This window comes from Kryptolebias marmoratus, linkage group LG6 (assembly GCF_001649575.2).
Source record: "Kryptolebias marmoratus isolate JLee-2015 linkage group LG6, ASM164957v2, whole genome shotgun sequence".
Lineage (NCBI taxonomy): Eukaryota > Metazoa > Chordata > Actinopteri > Cyprinodontiformes > Rivulidae > Kryptolebias > Kryptolebias marmoratus.
In genome coordinates this window covers 14,158,095-14,179,221 of record NC_051435.1, presented here as the reverse complement: position 1 = coordinate 14,179,221, position 21,127 = coordinate 14,158,095, and the positions used below count along the sequence as shown (strand labels likewise).

The window sequence follows — 21,127 nt, the reverse complement described above, 5'->3', positions numbered from 1 at the left end:
ATATTTTAACATCCTGTTTAAGTTTCAATTGGAGTCTAATCTGGTGTGTTATCTGTGTTCGACAGCTGCTGAAGCAACAAGGTCAACAAAACACAAGATACTGAAAAACAAAGCCCTGTCCGGTACGCTGCGTCATTCCGCTTACACGTGGGCTTGGTGAGCAGTAAAAACAGCTTCAGGTTTGTATGTTGTGTAGACTTTGACTTAGACGTAGAGCGGTCATTGGAAAATGGAAGTGGTTTAAAGCCAAAAGGAAAGTCAGAAGCCTAAAAGATCTCTTCACACATCAGTTGAAGTATTAAAACAAGAATGGTCCTCCTGGTCAAGATTTTCATTCCCCTGGAGGTGAATTTTACAAAGCAAGCTGAGAAGGCTTGGTGTTACGTCAGCGTAGGGTCAAACGCTTCATCAGCTGATTCAAATCAGCTTAACGCTGCTTGTCATTTGACCTCTGTTGTTGGTTGAAGGACTGCTAATTCATGTTTGACCCGTTTTATGCCCTTGTGTGTCAAGTGCTGATGTACATAACAGCACGTGAAACTACCTTTTTGTTTTTTGTTTGGTTTTCTGAAAGATTTGTATTTTTATTTAATTTTTCGGTAAAGGATGACAGTCTAATTGCCCCTTTAACTGTCGGCTGCAGTTTGAATATTTTTAACTTGAACTTAGAAAAATCTAATCTATCATGATTGTTTTCAGACTGAAGGAGAGTTTTAAAACTAGTTGTGATCTGCACATGTTCTAATAGGTTATGTAGGTCATGGTCAGCGTAGCAGGGGGGTAATCCTGTCTGAAGGGGGGGCTGCAGAAATGACACAGTCCCTGAATCAAACCATCAAGGTCTTGGTAAAAAGCAAAATTTTATTTTAAAGTTGCACACATGTTAATGACAACAGAGTACCTGAATGTGGAATTGACAGATTGACAACTTGGTGGCAGTATTGTCTCAACACTCTACAGCAGTGGTCTCCAGTCCTGGTCCTGGAGGGCCACTACCCTGCAGGTTTTACTTGTTTCTCTGCTCCAACACACCTGATTTGAATCAATGGGTGATTATCAGGCTTCTGCAGGACATGAAGAGGTGATTTAACCATGAATCAGGTGTGTTGGAGCAGGGAAACAAGTAAAACATGCAGGATAGTGGCCCTCAAGGACCTGGACTGGAGACCCCTGCTCTACAGCTTGAGGAAGCTCAACTTAAACTCAGATATTTTTACAAAATTTTATGTTCACTTATTTCTAATTAACAACTGTTTACTATAACTCGCATTTCTCACTTATAAAGGCCTTCTGATGTTTTCTTCAACAATCTTCTCTATTTTATCTAAAAAGTGAGAAAGGAAATTTCCCACACAGTGATAGAACTAAAAATAGTCTAAATGTTCATATACTAAAATTTACCACGGTACATTTAGTGTTTACTTAAATAAGCCAAAAACATTGTTCAGATACATGAACTCTGTTTTATAGTTCATTCTTCAAAGCTCAAGCTTTTTAAAATGTTCTTAAACTTCCGAAGATTGTTGTGTGTTAGTAATATTGAGAGTAAATCAGTTTAAAGAGTGTCATTTAGGCAAAATATAATAAAGACTTTTCAAATAGTTTGCTTTATTTATGGCTGTAAAGTGTTTTCAAGGTTTTAGTGGACTTCACTCTGCTGTTGTAGAGACGCAGATCAATAATGAATCCACAAGGTCTCATGTTTTGTAAAAACCAAAAGATGGTACTGATCGTTCCAACATCAACATCCATCCTCTGGTTCCACGTTAGTCATCTACTCAGTTTCTTCAGTCAGTTGGTAGCTTTGTGTTTATATCAGCAACAATTAAACATGATGTCAGTGAGGTGGCATCGAGTTTGAGTAAATATTTCAAATAACATTTCATATTTTTACACGGCCATTCCACATCTGTGGATTTCTCTACATTTCAGGGGTTCTGTGTTCATGGTTTATTTTGTGACATTTTTCACACCGTGGCTCTGATTGTCATTACATTATTATTTACTTAGTCGATCCAATCCAACAAACACAGTCTGTTACTTTACAATAACCCCACCCCCCAAAAAAAGATAAAATTAAATTAAAATACAAGGTGTAGGTTCACCTGAAGGATAAGCGACACTCTTTTATGAATCAAATATTATATTTTGGACAGAGAAGACAGTTTGAAAGGGAGGTAAAAGACACCTTAGCTAATAATTGTACAACTTTGCTGTTATGTGATTGTGTTACTGTTTTGTTTGTGATTTCATTGTTGAGTTGCATTGCTGCAGTAAAACATGCATATGGTGTTTCATCAACACCCTGTTTTATTTAAACTTCATCTTAAGTTCAACATATAAAATTATTATTATTTTTTTGTTAACAAAGTGAAGGATATTTAAAGCATTAAGTTAAGAATCTAAAATACTATTCCTACTGCAAAAACAAAAAAAAAGGAAAACCAAAAGAAGTGTTTTGTGTGTATTTTGAGGTTTGGCTTTTAGGTTGTTGTGTCTTTTATTATGTGAAGTTTGTATCACCTGAAACCTTAGACGTCAGCAATCCTCTCCTGTCATCGTGTACTGTTGTTATGAATATAAAGACTGAACTTAGTCACCAGAACCAGTATTTTCATGACATGGTCACCCTCATCAAAGGTCAGAGTTTATCACTGGGTGTGTTTCTCCCACCAGCAGGAAGAAACAACAATGTGCCTTACTTACTTAGCTTTTCAAGCTAATTTTGTTGCCAACTCCAGGCCTGATCATCCTAAGCAAGCATCCTGGTTCACAGCAGAATAAATGGTTGGGACTCAGTCCTCACTCAGCATAAGAATTGCATTTGAGCTTTTCCTTTAAGCTAATAGATCACTGGACTGCAACGTTTAGCAACTAATTAGTGAGCATCTTTAGCGAGGGAATTTCCAAAAAGCTTGAAGTTCCTTGGGCGAGTCCTAAAGGTTCTCCATTTTATTGCTAGGAAACTCGTCTTGAACCCTTGTCAGTTCGGTTGGAGCATCTCCAACCCATCTCAGAGTGCCAAAAGTGGAATTTGACACTGGCACAGGAGCTTTCTTCCAGCAGAAAACAGCTTCAGATCTAAAAAAAAAAATCACACTGGAAAAACTGGCCTGTCTTCATTTCTAAAGTATACAGCAGTAGATTAAAACATAAATTTGGGTGCAGCTGTCGTTGTGAGTCCAAAGACAGCAAGTACAATGTAGGCAGAAATGGACAAGAAAATAATGTGCACGGCCTACACTATAGATGTCCAAGCTGTGTACACGTGATTTTCAACAATTAACCAGTCAAACCAGCCACGTGGCTTGCTGGTTGCTTCGTCACAAACATTCAAAATTCAGTGAGGCTGCAAGAAATTTTCTCACAATTTTGAGTCACTAATTTGTCTCCAACAGTCGCAGTCCACTGAGATACTACTTTCCAAAAGTTAAAAACGTGGTGTTTTTCAACTAAACTAGCTCTAGAAAAAAAGTTCAAAAGGTCACCAAAGTTAGTTGGTGGGTCCTTATGTTGGTTGCATGTTGAGTAATTTTTTTATTTTTTTACAACATTGCTGAAATGGTCATACACTGAAGTCATAATCTGTTACAGAAGTGTTTTTCAGTAACATTCAAAACCTTTTGTAAGCTGTAAAGTGTGTAGTTTTTTCCCCCACTTCTATTTTTAGATTATGTGCTTAATGTAGCAAAATTGATCTTTGCTTATTTTAATTTCACTTGTATAAATGACTGATTTTTTTTGTTGTTAAATTAAAAACTTTGCATTCTCCAGTTTGTCATGATAATTCTAGTTTATATTTCATTTGTTTCATGCAGGTTCAAAATAATTCAACTTATTATAATGATTAATGTTGGCACAAGAGAGCCCAGTGCGAACTTTTAAATACCACCGTTATACATTTCTCGAAACAAAGGAAATACAGTTAGTCACAGAAAATGAATGTCGAGTCTACATAATTTCTTTAAACTAAATGATGTTGCTGTTGAAAGCCAAAAACTAGCTTTTTTCTTTGCGGGTCACTGGAAGCGAGAAGTGGGGGAAACCCTGGACAGGACACAAGTCCATCACAGGGACACACCGAGACAAATGAGACAAACAACCATTTACCCTCTCACCTAGGGACATTTTAGAGTTACTAATTAACTCTAAAATCAATGTTTTTAGTCTGTGGGAGGCCACCAGAGCACCCAGAGTAAACCCACATGAGCACAAGGAGAGCATGCAAACTCAGCACAAACGAGCCAGGAGGTGAACTTGCGACCTTCTTGCTGTGAGGCCACGGCGCTAACCGCTGCATCACCATGCTGCCTGTCTTCTTAAAAAAAAAAAAAACAGGAACTGAATTAAAGGACGCTTGTTGTGCCTCTCCAGCTTCCAAATTCAGCTTGTTTGTTGCCCAATAAAGCATATTTTTATACGAGACATGGCTAAAATCTAGCTTTCAGTAAAAATAACAGTTTTACTCTCGATCAAAACCTGTCCATCGCTCTTCTTCAAAATGTCCTTACTCTACTCATCACATAAGCATTACATATAGATTTAGTTTTGTGAGGGAGAAATTTCACCTTATACATTCAAAAATATAAGCTCATCATTACATAGATTGTGTAACACTTAACAAGCAAGAAGCAAAGTCCAGTTTATTGATGTATAGTCCATTTCAGATAAGAAATCCATCAGTGGAAAACAAATTTGACAGAAGGTATAATAAAAAATGCTTAATTTAGCTCAATCATCAATCCCCTAATCGTTGTAAATACATCTCTTTGTTTGCATTTAGAAAATGATTCATTGTAGGACGTTAACCTGAGATATGCTGCATCATCCGTAGGCAGAAGTTACTTTTCCTTGTTGCAAGTTACTTTTGGTTGTTTATTTTTCATATATTCATGTTACTGCTGTAAATAAGTGTTTCTCTGTTCTGACTGCATTTTGCAATTCTAATATTTTTTTTATCAGATCTTTATCTTTTACATTTCCTTTTTTCTCTCTGATGTAAATGTTTGTTTGTTTTTTGTTTTTTCTACTTGACATTTGGTAAAATAAACTTTCAAAACACCTCACCCTCAGCCTCTACTCTTTATCTGATTTAGATCCAGTTGTCAGGATGTGAAGGTGAAATTACTCTCATGTGAGGAGGAGGAGGAGGCATCTGAGAGGAAGTCACAACTGTCGCAATCATCACAAAGCCGCTCTCATGGAAAAATGAAACATGAGAGTGATCAGCTTGTGAATTTCTGGAGGCAGTGAAATATATACTTTAGGTGGGTCACTTAATAACGGAAAAAATGGAAACAGTTTCACTCTGTCAACTTTTAGCCTGATGAGGTTTGAGCAGTAAGAATGATTAATGGCCGGGACTGGAAGTGTTGATGTTTCGTTTCCTTTTTGCCTCCGTTTATTTCATTTTCATTAAGTTCTGATCTATTAAGGTGTGGTTCTATGGAAATATTATGAACAAATAATATCTTACATGTTGTAGATAGCTTTTTGAACAACCTCAGTTTAGAGAAACAGAGTTTATCTCTGACCTGAGTGACGAAGCTAACTGCTAGTTTAAAGACTGAATTAGTTTGCTGCTGTCTTAAAACTCCAATTTCTAATATTTCATAGTTATTATGCAAACGCTATTTTCTAAACCTTTACATTGCAGTCAATTCCTCATGCACAGTTATTTTAATAGAATTTTATAGTTATTAACATTTGCTAATAGCAGCATCTAGCTATAGCACTTCTGCAAGGAGTGTCATAATATTTCTGCTTGTTTAACCGTGTAACATGAAGTTAACAGAGTGTTCATTCACGTGAAGCATTATAAAATATTTCAACTCAAAGATGGCAGTAGTCCATTTTGGTCTCGGTTCCACTCAGACTAGACATTTGCTCATCAGAACGGTAAAAATAAATTATTTTTCTCTAACGGAGGTCGATCAAAGAGTCGTCTGCAACAGGTAAGATATTGTCATTTATAACATTTTGAGATAACCTCATTTCAAAACCCAGCATCTGAACCATCCCTTTAAGTAATCGGCCTCTTGTCATTTTCTTTCCATTGATCAAAGTACCTGTTTTATATTTTAATGAAGTTTTTGTTGGACCATATTTATCCTCTTTATTTACATTATCTTCCTCAGCTGAACAAGGTAAGTTTAGTTTTTCAAGCAGATAAAACCATTACTGTTTATTTATTGAGGCTTGTTTTTTTCTAAAATACAAACTTAAAACTTAAACAGATGAAGGCAGTCTTAGTATTTGGGATTGCAGTATTGTTCCCAATTTATAATCAAGCAGTTGTAGTTGTTAGTTTATTTCCTGTACATTAATTCACACTTTTGATTATAAACAAGCACTGTAATCTTCCATAGGGCCATACAAGGTGTTTTTATTTTAATTTTTTTCATTTTAGAGCTGCTTCCGTTGTTTGTTGCGTAAAATCTTGTGACGACAGCAGCTTTGACACTTTATTTCAGAGAGATGATAACTTATAAGTTATTTGTGGTCTTCCTATCTGGCTTTAAATTCAGCTCTAACAGGAAACCTGCTCAGAACCAGAGTGAGAACAGAAGACAGACTGTCCAGAATGAGATTTTTGCTCAGGTGAAATCATTTCTTTCTCCTTTTTGTTGCTCTGAAGAATCCCCATTTGAAGCAAATGGGACAGTAGAACCTTTAGGAATAGTTTACCTCAATACTTCAGTGCCCAGAACCTTTCAGGTGTAAGAAAACATCATTTTCTGTTATGTTCTGTACGTTTATTGAGGAAGTTTAGACAATGTCACTAAGATCTGGGTTTGTAATGGTAAGCCTGAGCCTGCCGCTGAATTTCCAGGTGGTTTTCATAAATATCTTCTGGTTGCTGTTGCTGTTAGGGAAATTAAAAAAAAAGCAGAAGTGACAGATTCATCAATTCAGCTGAAGGGAACTGCAGTGGAAAAATAACTAAATATATGGTCTACTAAAAGTTGGTCAACATTTCTGTTACTGTGAGTAGCTGTGTAGGTAAAAGAGCCAAATGTAAGCTAAAAATGAAAAGCACTAATTTTTCTCTTCGTCCTCCAGTTTCATATATGCAAAAACAGCCACTTCATCTTCCGGAAGGTCTTTTTTTTTTCTGCGTGAGGGGAATTCAAACTTGCCTGAAATAATTTCGCAACCAGTTCTCTTTAAGATTTTCTTAGACTGCCAGAATTCAACCACATCTCCACCTTTTCCCTTCAACCACCACATCTCAGAACGAAAAGAGGAAACTTTTTCTGGGAAGGACTTTTTCTTCAAGCCTTCTCTTCTTATTTGGGCGTAAATATTTTAGTTTGAGTGCGTGGAGTTTAAAACCTAAACAAAGTCCATCCCCCAATGCACATCAGATTGGCTTAGTGCTGTATGTTATTTGCAGAACATGAATCCATAATACATGAAATATAACAGTCTGTGATTTATTGCAGTCCGAGCTCTTTTTTGCAGTATAGATATTGTCCATAATAATATTACAATAGCAATAAAGTTTTGATACATATTGCAGCCCCCAATTATTACCTTGCTGTAATTTGTTTGACTTGACTAATCACAGTTAAACTAAACATTTAAAGAAAATGTAAAAGTTAAAACTTTGATTAAATGATCATTATGCTTACCCTTATTGAAACAGGAGGTCTGTTGCTATTTCTGTAAAAGAGAAGGACATTTAACTTCTGTTTCTGGAGTTTAATGCTGTCAGAATCACTTGGTAAAGAATAACTAGTGGCACATGAAACTTACTTACGACGCTTCTGCACACATTTCAAAGTAATCAAAACAATTATTATTATCAGGATGCACGCAGAAGGAACTGCAGCTGCAATGGCAATTATAGGAAATATTTCAGCTTCCTCTGTGGGGAGAAAAAACAGTGAGAACAAGGGTTACTCCTCTAATTTCATTGCTACTTTTTTATACAAAGTCTGTGATGTACAACGTACAACCAGAAAAATGTGGAGCGTGAAAACCTTTTACAGTGTCCTATTGAGAACATATCAAAGATTGAAGTTTGGAAATTGTACATTTTTTTAAAATAAGGTAATTTTAAATTTGATGGCAGCAACACATGTAAAATAAGTTTGGACATGGCTGTGTTACCCACTGTGAAGCATCTCCTCGTCCTAATATCAATTTGTAAACATCCTGAAACTGTGGGGAGTGGCTGCTGGAGATTTTGGAGGGGAATGTTTTCTTATTCTTGTTTGATGACAAATAACAGCTGTTCAGCAGTGCTGGGTGGTCTTTGCTGGATTTTTATATACATGATGAGCCAAACGTCTTCAGTTGGTTAGAGATCTGAACTGCAGGCAGATCAGTTTACCACCTGGACTCTTCTACTACAAAGCAATTCTGCTATAATGGATGCTGTTTGGCATCGTCTTGCTGAAATATGTAAGGCCTTCCCTGAAAAAGATATTACCTGCATGGGAGTATACTTTTGACGGTACCCTACCAGATGTGTAAGATGCTCATGCTATAAAGACGCTAATGCACCCCCATACAATCAGAGAAGCAGGCTTTTGAACTGAGAGCTAATAACACTCAGATTTTTCTCTATTTTATAAAAAAAAAAAAAACATTTTATGAACTGTTAATGAACTTTTTCATTGAGGAACACTACTCTGAAATAGTTCCTCTATTTTTATACAGTTTTTCTCAGACTGGTAAACCTCTGCCTGCCTCTCTAAAACGCTCCTTTTATATGCAGTCCTCTTACTGACCTGTTGCCAATCAACCTAATTCATTGAAAAATGCTCTTCCAGCTGTTTCTTATTTGTGCAGCCTTCCCTTGCCCCTGTCTTGTCTTTTTTTGAGATGTGTTGCTGCCATTAAATGCAAAATCACTTTTTTGTACAGTTTCTCAGAGAAACGTTAGATATGCCTACTGTGTTACATTCTGAATAAAATAGGGGTTTATAAGATTTAGAAATCACTTTATTTCATCTTTTTGATTACATTTTGCACAGCGTCCCAACTTTTTCAAAACTGAGCTTCTTTAGTGGTCATCATAAATTCGTTGCCAGTTACTGCGGGTGGAATTAATTTTTTTATAGAGAAAGCAGAGGCAGAGGCGCTCATGTCTTGTGGTTGTCAAAACGTTTCTAAATATGCAGAGCAGGAAGCTGATATGACGCAGATTTATTAAAGAGGAAAGGCATGCTATAACTAAATGTACAATAAGCAAATGTGAAGACATTACCTGTGCTGTTACGGCCATGAAAGTTTTCTATATCTGTAATTAAGGCTAAAGAAGATTTGCTGAATAACTTTTGAATATACTTTGATAACTGAGATGTATTAGTTGTAGCTATAGAGTAACAAACTGTGAGTCATTACTGGCTGTCTCCTTAAAACACATGGGATTTAATTCCTGTTCCTTCGTGTTCCTGATATGATTGGCGGGATGTGAAGATTTTGCGCACCTGTAACATGTAGTTCCCATTTCTTCTCAAACAGCCCTGAATCCGTAGTCATCTCACAGGTGTAGTTTCCTTCATGAGACTTCTGGGTGTTCTTGATGACAAGCGCATACAGTTGGCTCTTTGTACTTAACATTTCTACGTCAAGTCTGTTAGCCTTTTCGTTTTTGTGAAAAGTTTTATTTTCTAGCTTAAGGGCGATCAGGAGATGTCCGTTCATTTTCCACGTCACTATGTTTACTGTCGTGTTCGTACAGTTCAGGATAACTTCGTCGCCAACCTTCTGTGAGATCGTTTTGGATTCTGTACAAAGGAGGATTCAAGTGAGAGATTGCATCGTGTCGCATTGCTTTAACATTTTGAGCAATTTTGTGGACATTTAGACAGCAGACCCAAACGCAGAACCTTAAAACTGGCAGGTTGGGCAAACAGGACAGGTTTTAATAAGAAGGTGGCAAAAACCTAAAAAAGTCCATCCATCCATTTTCTATAACAGGGCGAGCTTGTTTAAGGTTACATGGACCCAGTGTCTATCCCAGAGGTCACCGTATGAGAGATGGGTGGACTTTGTACAGGTTGCCTGTCCATCACAGAGCCACAAACACAGACAAACAATCATGCATGCACAAACACCTAATCAATTTAAATTCTCCAGTTAACCTAATAGCATGTTTCTGGAATCTAAAAGCCCCTCTGACCACAGTCTACTGCTGGTTTGTTACTGACTACTCAAAAGTTGCAGTCAAATACATCTTTGGGTGCTAAACAACACTATGGAGCACAAGGAGAAAGAAATTTGCAAAGACAAGAGTAAACAAATGGTTTTATATGACAAATAAAGGGAGTTGTGCAAGTTGTAAAAAAGACACGCAGTAAGTTAAACAACATGACACATAAGACTTGGCAAACGAAAACAGTAAAAATATATATACAAAACTACACACACACACGTATATATTCATATGTGTATTTTGTCATTTTTGCACAAAAACAAAATATGTAGCTAGATTTGCAAAAAAAAAAAAAAACCAGGAATAAATGAATAAGCAAACCTGGCTCATCAAAAAAAGCTTACATACATACACATATCTACACATACATCTGTACTCATTTAAATTAAGTGAATTCTACCTGCTGGCCAGAAAATCCAGAAGATGCAGCATATCAGTGTGCCTTGGCCAAAATATCTTAAGAAATTCACCATCCCACCTTAAAACATATACCATTTTATTATCATTTGAATTGTATCATTTATGCTTGCAATTTATTAATAAAAGTGCTGAGGTCAGATTAGCCAAATTTCCAAATAAAGGATTACACAATTCACAGAACGGATCTGCGCAGCCAGATTACGACGTATTTTCCACTTTTTTAAACAAATTGTCAGTAAAAGGCTTACAGATGAACATATTTCTGTGCTCAGGTTTAGAGACAAACTGATCAAGGTGCACTGTCTTACCTGTGTAGCGAATCCTCAGACGTTTGTTCTTGTCTTTTTCAAATGGGCTCTACCGCTAAGCTCTACTTTTAGAGTTACTGAGAAGACAAAGAATGCAGTAACTTTTATATACCTATGTTTAGGAACGGTAACAGTTTCTTCCTGAAGCATCTACAGCAGACACGCCGCCTCTTTAGTCTACACTTGGTAAGAACCCCCACACAGTCTGAATAAATGCAACACAGGAAGTGACAGCTGAGATGACTAGTGGTCTGAGGCAGTGTGAGTTAGGAAGGATTTTTGTTGTTGTTTGGTTTGTCGTGTTGCAAAAGTCACTAGAGTCTGTCAGTTTTTTCCACACTCAGTTTACTGCAGTAGCTTTTTGCTTTCAGTGTGTGGTACCGTTCAGATCATCCCACCTGCAGTGTGTCAAAGGCCACAGGCCATGTGTCATACTTCTATTTTCTTTGTTTGTTTGTTTGTTTCAAAATGCATGAAAATCAAGCAGAAGTCAACTTTAAGAATCCTACCAAGCAGATCTGAAATGTAATAAATGTGCAACAGATATAGTGACCTGGATTTTGACAGAGCGCTGGCCACTTTCACACGACAAATGAAACTGCAAAGTGAGCTGTTAGCCTCACAAAGAAAATAGGTAATTTGGTACGAGTTGATTTATGTGAACGTTGTGGTTTTCCTTTCCCATCTCATCGCTGACTGCATTCTCTCAGGCTTGTTTTCGCTAAATGCCATCTGATGTCAGCAAAACTGAATTCATGTCAAAGACTCAGGTATCAGAATTAGTTCTCAGAATTGTCCACTGGTTCCTGTTTTATTAGAAAGAGTGACTAAAGAGATCCCCATGAATAATCTGGAAAAAAGTTATTTTAATGCTTCTAGTTTTTGTTGAAACTTGATGAATGTGATTTTCTTGCAGCTTCTAAAGTCCTTGTTCTGTCACGCTACACGCTTTTTTTGAAACTCTGACAAAGTTTATTTATAGACATTGTCACCTTTTTTTTTTTCTAGTTTCGTTTGTCTTTTTTTTCTTGCTTGCCTTTATTTTAAATGCACTCAAACTCTTATCAGTCATACAAGCATAAAACTTGTTGCTCACTTGAGGAACAAAATGGTGTTATATACACATAACGCGCAGCTAAGGAATTAAATATTTTCTAAATACTATCCTCAGGATGTTTACTAGGAATTTGATTTGATTTCCAGAATCTTCAGAATATGAGATGTGGTTTTAGAGTCCTTTAAAGTGCTGTTTTTTTCCCCATTTCCAAAGTAGTATAAAAGTGGTATCTGGGGAGTTGGGTGGCTGAGCCAACTCTTTATTCTGCTGTGCTTTTTTAAGTGAGTCGTGTTTATGAGTACTCTGCTTCTGTGATTATAGTTAAGAATGTGCTTGTTTGGAATGTGCTCCTGGGTTACTCCTCCTTTTGAGCTGACTTTGTTGAATTTACTGCATGACACATTGACGGTAAGTGGACAGGAAAAGAGACCAAGAGAACAACAAGAAAACATGACAGCAAAACTAAGAGATACAATATATCTTAGTAAACACTAACCATGACAACAGCTCACCCACTGAACCAAGCCACTGCTTCACAATCTCACAGAAAATGTGTTTATCTGTGTGGTCAAAGAGGTTTCAGTGAGTAGCCACAACACTAACACACACACACACACACACACACATTGCATTGTTGAGAAAGCAATGAATTACAGGAGGCATACCACTAAACTCGCTCACACATACCATCAAATTTTGCTTCAAATACTATTTAAAATAAAAGAAAACCAAAAACAACACGCTGACAAGGCAGCAAGAAGAAAACTAAAGACCGAATGGACAAGGACAGGAGACGAGCAGAACCAGACATCAGGGGGGAAAAACCCAGACGAACCAGCAGTAGGTGGAGGAGATGGCCGGGTTTTAAAGACAGAGGGTAATTAGGTGAAGTGGGCACAGGTGAGTGATAACGAGGAGCAGGTGGAGATGGGTTTCATTAGTGATACCCGTAGGCCGCAGCTGTGAGCATACTGTATCTAACCAAACCCAAACATTTCTCTGTGCATGCTTTCTTGTGTAGAAGTGGGTGTGGGTGTGTGGGGTGTGTGTGTTGAGAATTGTTGATGCAGTAGTCAGCCAAAGACACCCATGCCTACTTAACCTTTTTTTTTTTTTTAATAAATCAGCTGCCCAGCTAGGCCACCTGCTCAGATAAGGCAGATTTCAATTTCTCCTTAATAAAAACATTAGAGTTTATATTTGTGAAAGTATTCTCGTATTAGTTTTTCCCTGGCTGCACCTGCCTAAAATATTTGCACACAACTACAGTTGTTGTTCTTGTTGCTGACTTGGGCAGCAGATGTTGAAACTTTTTTTATGTTGCTTTATTTACCACAAGCAGAACCATTTTTGGCATGTGGGAGTGGGTCAATGGTTATGGGATATTTCTGTTGTCTGAGTCTGTGGTCAGCTAGGCTCCGCCCTTTATGCCCAGAAGCATTCAGACAAACTGCCTACAATTTCCTGTTTGTGTGTCTGTGTGCTATAGCCAACATACTACAGAAGCTTCTAGTTTCAACTAAACTACATTTTATTCTCAGCTGCTTCCTTCAAGGGTAACCGTCACTGCCTCGAGCTGCGTTTACATGAGTTTGGTTTAATTTTCACATCACACGAACACAGTGAAGCCTAGAGGGAAAATGTGCAGATTTTCTTTTGCTTTTGTTTGCCATTTAAATACAGATTCATAAAAAGCAATGAGTAAAATAGAATTTTTAAATAGCTAAAGAGACTTAATTTGCAAAGAGGTTTCTAAAATAGCAGACAGGTTTTACACAAATACACTTTAAAGAAGGAACAGTCCAAATCATCCAGTCGACCGGGCTTTCATAAGGCACAGTTCCCTTAAAAGGGCAGCTGATAGTCACTAAATGCCTCACATTAGTAGGGAGGGATAATTACTGAATGCCGGCCAACCATGTAGACCCATTGATCACTAATCATGAAGATCATTACCAGGTGTACAGACCAAACGAGCCATAAAACGGTCACACATTAACATCAAGACCCTTCATCAGGTGCTCTACAATAACACACGGGGACTAAGGAGAGGCCACACTCAGAAGAAATCTCCACTTTCCTTTAGCTGAAGTATAGAGCTTTGAATCCAAAGCCGGCGCACCGACGGCTCGTCGGGTCATCCAGACAGGAGCCTCTCTCCAGATGTCCAGCTCAACCAGGCACGGCACACAGCTGGTCCACCAGTCACAGTACAGCTGTCATTAACTTCATGAACAGGAGCTATTTACAGCAGGTGCCAGTGATGGGCTCGGTGATAAGGTTGAAAACAAACACATTAGGTTCAACACAGCAAGGCAAGGCAAGTACACGCCAAAATAAATACAAAGCACTGCAAACCAAACCCAACATAAGAAATAATAATTAACAAAAAAAAACAGAATTGTCTGTGGCATAACCACAGTAAGCGATCTCACATTAAAGAGGCTCAAACCCACAGCCTCAGTATTACAAAATAAAAGCACTGACCCCTGAGCTACCGCAGCCTGTAGTTTTAATAAAACTACTTAATCCTACTAAATAATTCAAATACTTGCCCGTATTAGAAGTTAATTTTCCAACCTTACACTGGGGACTATAAGTGTGCATTACAGATTAAAAAGCTGGTCTTTAGATTGATTCATAGAAATAACATACAAATAAACATTTTCCATTTGTTTTAAAAGCTATGTCAAATTTGGTGCGCCCCCTACTTTCAGTCAGGTCCACCTGTCAATAAAATTCTGGCTGCACCACCAGCCCAGATGTATCAAGAAAAAAAAACATAAATATTTATTTTTTATCATTTTTGTATTGGCAGTCAGGAGTGAAAGAAACTTTTACACAGAACAGCCTGATTTGTTTTCTTTGGCTTGCAGCACCCAGTGAAAGATTTCAAAAAGTTTCATTTATTTACACCAGAGGAAACATAAAGAGCAAAGTTAGAGATTGTGCAAAAAAAGAAGTTATTCTATATCTGCTGTTTACAGTTTATTTTTGACAGCAATGACAAATATTAAATTTCTTTCAAAGTCACTAAAGGATACATTGATAGGATGCATGGACCACATTAAGCTGTAGAACACTGCCTCCTAGTGGTCACAGTCTTCTCTTGTCAAGTTACTTTATGACTTACTACTTGCATTTTTTAAAAACAAACTATGTGAATGTGGTTGACTTGTTTACTGCACACCATGGAGCGCTTCAAAAGGCCTCGTAAATTTATCTGTCAGAGTCTAATGTGTTTCAGACCATTAAACAAAACACATTTGTGTGATATTCTTTAAAGAGCTGGGGGCATTTGAGTTAAAGTACGTTGTGTAAAATAACAAGTAGCTTCTATTTTCTTACAGATCTTCACTCATGTTTGTTTTATAACTTTAATGTTGTTTCTTCCTCTGTACCTGTGAGCAGGTTTCCTGCTAATTCTAACTAAGGTCAGGGTGGAGGAAGGCTGCTAGTTACTGGTTCTGTTAGGAGGAAATAGTCGACTGCATCAGGGTACTGAAAATCTGCTTCAAAATCTGCTTCCATCCATTTTCTTTACCCACTTCTCCTTTCCAGGTCGAAGGGAGCTGGTGTCTATCTTCAGCCATCACTGTGTGAGAGGCGGGGGACACCCTGGACAGGTCATGAGTCCATCACAGGGACACATAAAGACAAATGAGACAAACAACAATTCAAAACTTGCTACCAGAATGTTTAAAATAGTTCATTCAACTACATAAAAATAGGTCTACGGCATTTATAACAAACTACTTCTTTTTATTTTCAGCATTGCAGTTTGACATTTTTATTCTAATGCCTTATTTCCAGGCCACTTTTTGCCAGAATTAAACATCAAGGACTTTAAAAACGCACAACACAAATTTTGTAATAATACTAACAAAGAATAAACTTTTAGCTTTGTATCTTTAATACAGCTTAAACTATAGTTTTACAATTAGGAAATTGTATCTGTTAAAGTGTGTTTTCTTTTTGTTTGTTTCTTTTTTTTACAAAATTGTTGACTAATTACACATCTGTCCACACAGTAAATTTCAACATCTATTTTTTAAGGGCCTTATTTACCTTTTATTGTCTGGAAAATCCCCTGAGTAGGTCTAATATTTAGGATTTCAAATAGTTTCACCTTAACCAGAGAATGTAGCTTTAAATGTGTGTGTGTGTGTGTGTGTGTATTTTGCAGAGAAATCAACACTTTTTGACCACATGTGACTTTTTTTATTGAGTTGGTTCACATTCCAAGAGAAGACACTGCCACACATCTATCAGAAAATGAGACTACAAGTTAGTAAAAATTAACATTTTTTTTTCTTTTTAAATATTAATGTTGGTCTTCTTACAAACATACAGGTAATGCGACAGTCTTAACGTACAAAAATCATACATTACCAGTCGTATTGATAAAAAAAAAAAAAAAAGAACCAGCATCATGGTTTGATCATATCGTTATAGTATGCTTTCACGTGTTGCTGCATCGAATCACGTGAGGTGAGGAGATTACGAGGGTCACAGAGAGGTCAAAGTTGCCTCCCCCCTGTTGAGTTTCTCTGGAGCCATTCGATCATACCCCTCAAAAGGCACATTAAAGCATAAATCTGCACCAAGTGTGATCACACTCACAAACATGCAACTTTATGCATCGATCATATAAAAATCCATCTTCGCTGCATAACACTGAGACACTATTATTATAATATACGAGTGGGGTTGTGTAATGGGGGGGGGGGGTGTTCACATGCAGAAAATAAACTGTCATTGTTAAAAAAAAAAAAAGAAAAGAAATGATCAAGTTCACAGAGGTCCCAGAGCAATATCACCAACTTCTACAACCTTACATTTGAGAATGATATTTACAGATAATAGCACACAACATGGTACAGAAAAAGCGAAAACTTGTGGGAAATCCCACTTTTTATGTTGGAAATACTTCTGCAAGGGCTGGGTTTGTGGGACAAAATCCCCTTAATTACATTTAAAATGCCTCATTTTTCTCTAGACAGTAAAATGGCTAAAAGCAGCTGCTGTGCCCATTACAAACATGATTCAACTCGAGATTTCTGTGCAGTGAGACACATAAACGTTTGTTTCTCTCTAAATTTGGAAGCATGTCACATCTTTTATGATTTTTCAGGGTTGAGGACTAACAAGTTACATGAAATCAAGTGGAAAGACTTTTTCTCTACATCTATGTTAAGGATGCTTGTTTTCATTGATGAGTGTGGTTTCTTTTATTGTCTCGCCTCCAACAATACATTGTGCTGATGCTGCATGATCTTTATCGCCCGGACGCCTGTTTGTACAGCACGAAAAGAGAGGATTTGGCCTGAGGTCCATCTACAGTTCACTCTGATTGGGCAGCTCATATCACAGTGCACGGATTTCTTAAAGCTACAAAACACGAGCAGGTCTAAAAAGAAAAAAATGCAAATCGCATTGAGACAGACGTTTAACAAGTGGTCCTTTTTGTTGTTCTTTTTTTTAATTTCCCCTCACTAACTCAACCTTGGAGGTGTCACTTGATATATAAACACAAAAAGAAGAGAAGTGCTCTGAAACTGATGCAGATCTCTCTTCACTTGTAAAAAAATCCAGTGTAAATGGATGCACAGATGAGGTTTTATAAAAGTTAACAGCCTTGCAGAGTTGAAACCTCTGAATGTGCAAAAGAGGCCTATGCACCTCCTAACCTGAAAAATGAACCTTTTTCCTGCTTTACAGGAGCAGTTTATATTTTTCTTGTGTGAGAGCCATCACAAGGCCCGCAGCCAGATGCTACATTTACAGTATGTTTCTGCTAAAATGGAAAATGGAAGTCTATGTCGGTTTGCAGCAAATTTACTGATCTGCAGACACACAAGCATAACTCTCCTCTCTATCTATTCAAACCTTGTGTAAAAATGACTATTTTTGGTTGTATATATAACTTTTGTTTTAGGAAAGATGTCTAAAAGTTTAACAAAAATTTGCATCAAGTAAAAAAAATCCCACCCACGTGTCTTTTGTTTCTTTTTTAAATAGAAAAACACACTTAATAAAAAGACTCCTCTTTAATATCTTTGTTTCTGGTATTTCATTTTTAGCACAAACACTCTAATCTTTTTCTGTTTTGTTTTGTTTCATTGCTTTTTTAGAATTGTGTCTTTTCTATCCCTGTAGATTTTTTTTTATCCACTTGTTTTCCTGCCTGTTCGTGAGTGTGCATTGTTTCAACTTAGTTGTGTGTGCTCTCTCATTTTTGGTGTGAAGGCGTGTTTTCTCTCACAGGTTCATACGGTGAGATCGTCTGACCTGGCCCTGCTGCTCGCTTTGCTCAGTCGGCTCAGTGATCTGGTGTCTTCTATTGTGTCAGTGGCCTCCATCCCTGCTTCATCTGGAGTTACCACCTCCTCGTTCACAGCTTCCTCTACCTCTACATCCTCATTCACACCCTCCTCCAAGCTCTCTGCTTCAACCTCTGGTGGAGGTGCCTCCTCGGCCTCCTCCTCATGTAAAGTCACTCCCCCTGTCTCAGTAGTCTGGGTGTAGGAGGGTAGAGTCTCATCGTACACCTTAGAGATGTCCTCCATGGGCAGCACCTCCTCCATCTTCTCCTCCAGACCCTGGAAGGGTGGGGTCCCTCTGCCGGCCTCCATGCCAACCTCGGCCAAAGGGTAGAGGTGCGTTACAGGGGGAGCTTTCTCCTCTTCCAGCAACCTGTAGCCTTTTGCTCTCTGCAGAGCGGGAACTGCCAGCGGGGGCAGACTCTTTCCTTGTAGAGGCAGGGGTGCTGACCCCTCACCTTGGGCCGGGGCTGGAGCTGGCTTACGAAAAACAAAGCGAATTTTCTTCAGGCCCAGGTGGCTGATCTCCACAAAGTTGAGGAAGAGTGAGACGCAGGCCACAGCCAACATGAAGATGATGAAGACCGTCTTCTCTGTTGGGCGAGACACAAAGCAGTCCACCGTGTTGGGGCAGGGCCAACGGCTGCATTTATACAGTGGCAGGATGCGGAAGCCATATAGAAAGTACTGGCCTACCACAAAACCCACCTCAAACAGGGTTTTGAAGATGATGTGGCAAATGTAGGTCCTCAGCAGGGTGCCCTCCAAACGAAACTTCTTGCTTCCCTTGGTGCTGGTCTCCTTTGTAGTGCGGACACTTCCCTGGTCAGGTGCCAGAGGGAGACGCTCCTCACTCAGTTCCTGCTGCCGACTAAGTTCGGCCTCCTCGCGCTCTTTACGTTTCTCCTCCATGTGGACATGGTGCACAGCATGACCCACATACACCAGAGATGGAGTGGAGACAAAGATGATCTGCAGCACCCAAAGGCGGATGTGGGAGATGGGGAAGGCCTCGTCGTAGCACACGTTCTCACACCCAGGCTGCTGCGTGTTGCAGACATAGTCGGACTGCTCATCGCCCCACACAAACTCTGCCGCCGTGCCCAGGATGAGGATACGGAAGATGAAGAGCACCGTGAGCCACACCCGGCCGATCACCGTAGAGTGCTCGTTAACTTCCTCTAAAATGTTACCCAGAAAGCTCCAGTCACCCATGATCGGTCCGTAGCACTGCAGAATGAAGGGTGGGGTTGGGAGGGACATGAAGGGTGCAGTCGTACGGGGAGGGTGGGGTAGGCAGAACCAACAGGGGGAGGGGGGAAAAGCACCAAAAGTAAGCAACGCAGGAGAAAAACTTCTTTGAAAATCAAAGCTTAGCATCAATTTCATCCCTTTGCATGTGTTATAATTTAAAACCTGAATAAAATGGAACTTTGTAAACGTTTAAAACTTGGCTTTTTATGCCTTTTCAATTTTGCTTTTAGAATAAACACAAATCTTTAATATATCTAGTAAAATATTCTAAGTGAGAACTCACTTGAAGTTCTGATCTGTCAATACTTGTGCTACTTTTCTCTCACAGAAACAAGTTAAAATTTACAAAACTGAATCCTTCAATATATTTTGCTGTCTATAGTTCTCAAAGTTATTCCAGTAAAATCAATAAAGATTAGTACACAACAAAAAAAAAAAAAGCCCTCTTCTGTAATGTGTGATTATAGGATAAAATGCAATCAAATGGGCAACTTGCCACAGCTGCGGCTCCGGCAAAGTTGAGTCCTGTCCCGTTCTCTTGGCACCCAGCAGGGAAAAGTGAACTTTTTTCTGCCCTCTTTCCCACCTAAAGCCCTGTCCTTGTCGCCCCACTGAGCAGATGTGAATGAATCGGCTCTGATGGTTGGTTTTTAGTTTGCCGCAATATTTAAGCTTGGAGCCAGACGGCCTTTATTTGCCGGGCGATGTGTGGTGACGCAGAAGACAATAGGATCAACAAAGGCCGAGCAGCGATGTATGGAAGCAGGCCTCAAGCTCCCACACCAACATGGACGGTACAAGGCTAGGGCACAGGGTCCACAGTCCAGCTCCTAGCGCGCAACTTCCTTACGCGTGTATGTTTCTGTCTGCTGAAGCCTGGGGACGGCAGATGCAGTTTCAACCGATGCCTCTGGCTGCACTGCAATGACCAACTTCAGAGCAGAGAGGCAGGTCAGTAACAAACCATAAGCTCAGGCAAGGAGAGTTTATGTCACCATGCAGCCGTTCTGGATATTGTCATTTAGAAAACAAAATATTGCAGTGGATTAATTTCAGCGCTGGGTAAAACAAAGAACAGCAAACCCCTGAATTTCTTCCTAATTGTTGTATGTTTTATGTTGCCAGTTCCTACTTGTATTATTTGATATTTAGCAATTTGTTTGAACCACCTTTGGCTAATATGCTACACATGCATCTTTGGCTAATCAGTATAAGCAGCTAAAAACACACACTTGCACATTAAACGTGCAGCAATTCTCACACCTTTCTGGCAAAATCATCTGGTATAATATACAGGAAAAGCTTAACAAACTGTCTCATAAGCACAATAATTAGACACAAGATGTTACTGATAAAATTCTAATTAGTTGTAACTAAATATGATGTATGATGATTGATTTTGTTCATTTATCATGGATGCTTGCCCTCAGTTTGTATGTAGAAAAACAAATAAATTCACTTATATTGATTTATAAATTACACGGAACTTTCACATTTAATTTGTGTGCAGCATATTCTTTACATTCGGTTGCTATCTGTGATGTTCCTGATTTGTTACATTTAATGTTTTGGGTTATTTATTTTGATCATACGTCAC

The 21,127-nt window shown here is 38.5% G+C and overlaps 2 protein-coding genes and 1 long non-coding RNA gene across 5 annotated transcripts in view; 1 reads left to right on the top strand and 2 right to left on the bottom strand.

Annotated features, from left to right (window-relative positions):
- si:ch211-214p13.3 (nectin-1) overlaps positions 1-4,335 on the top strand; it is a 39,348-nt gene extending 35,013 nt beyond the window's left edge. For all 3 annotated transcript variants that reach the window (XM_037976198.1, XM_037976197.1, XM_037976196.1), the window contains one exon: positions 66-4,335. The gene's annotated coding sequence lies outside the window, so the exon portion shown is untranslated. The remainder of the gene's footprint in view (positions 1-65) is intronic.
- Positions 3,679-11,105, bottom strand: LOC119617118. Its single transcript, XR_005233301.1, has 6 exons — positions 10,897-11,105; positions 10,569-10,646; positions 9,441-9,740; positions 7,759-7,870; positions 7,635-7,665; positions 3,679-6,865 (listed from the first exon to the last, which is right to left on the bottom strand). It is a non-coding gene; the product is annotated as an uncharacterized LOC119617118 (long non-coding RNA).
- A 6,780-nt stretch (positions 11,106-17,885) lies between these two features.
- LOC108239703 (gap junction alpha-8 protein) lies at positions 17,886-20,480 on the bottom strand. Its single transcript, XM_017422592.3, has 2 exons — positions 20,027-20,480; positions 17,886-19,506 (listed from the first exon to the last, which is right to left on the bottom strand). The coding sequence occupies exon 2, from the start codon at positions 19,489-19,491 to the stop codon at positions 18,223-18,225; it is 1,269 nt and encodes a 422-aa protein (XP_017278081.1). The 5' UTR covers positions 19,492-19,506; positions 20,027-20,480; the 3' UTR covers positions 17,886-18,222.
- Positions 20,481-21,127: the final 647 nt, after the last annotated feature.

Bases quoted from the DNA above. Each gene is read 5' to 3' on its own strand.
- LOC108239703 (XM_017422592.3), bottom strand. From the start codon at position 19,491: ATGGGTGACTGGAGCTTTCTGGGTAACATTTTAGAGGAAGTTAACGAG.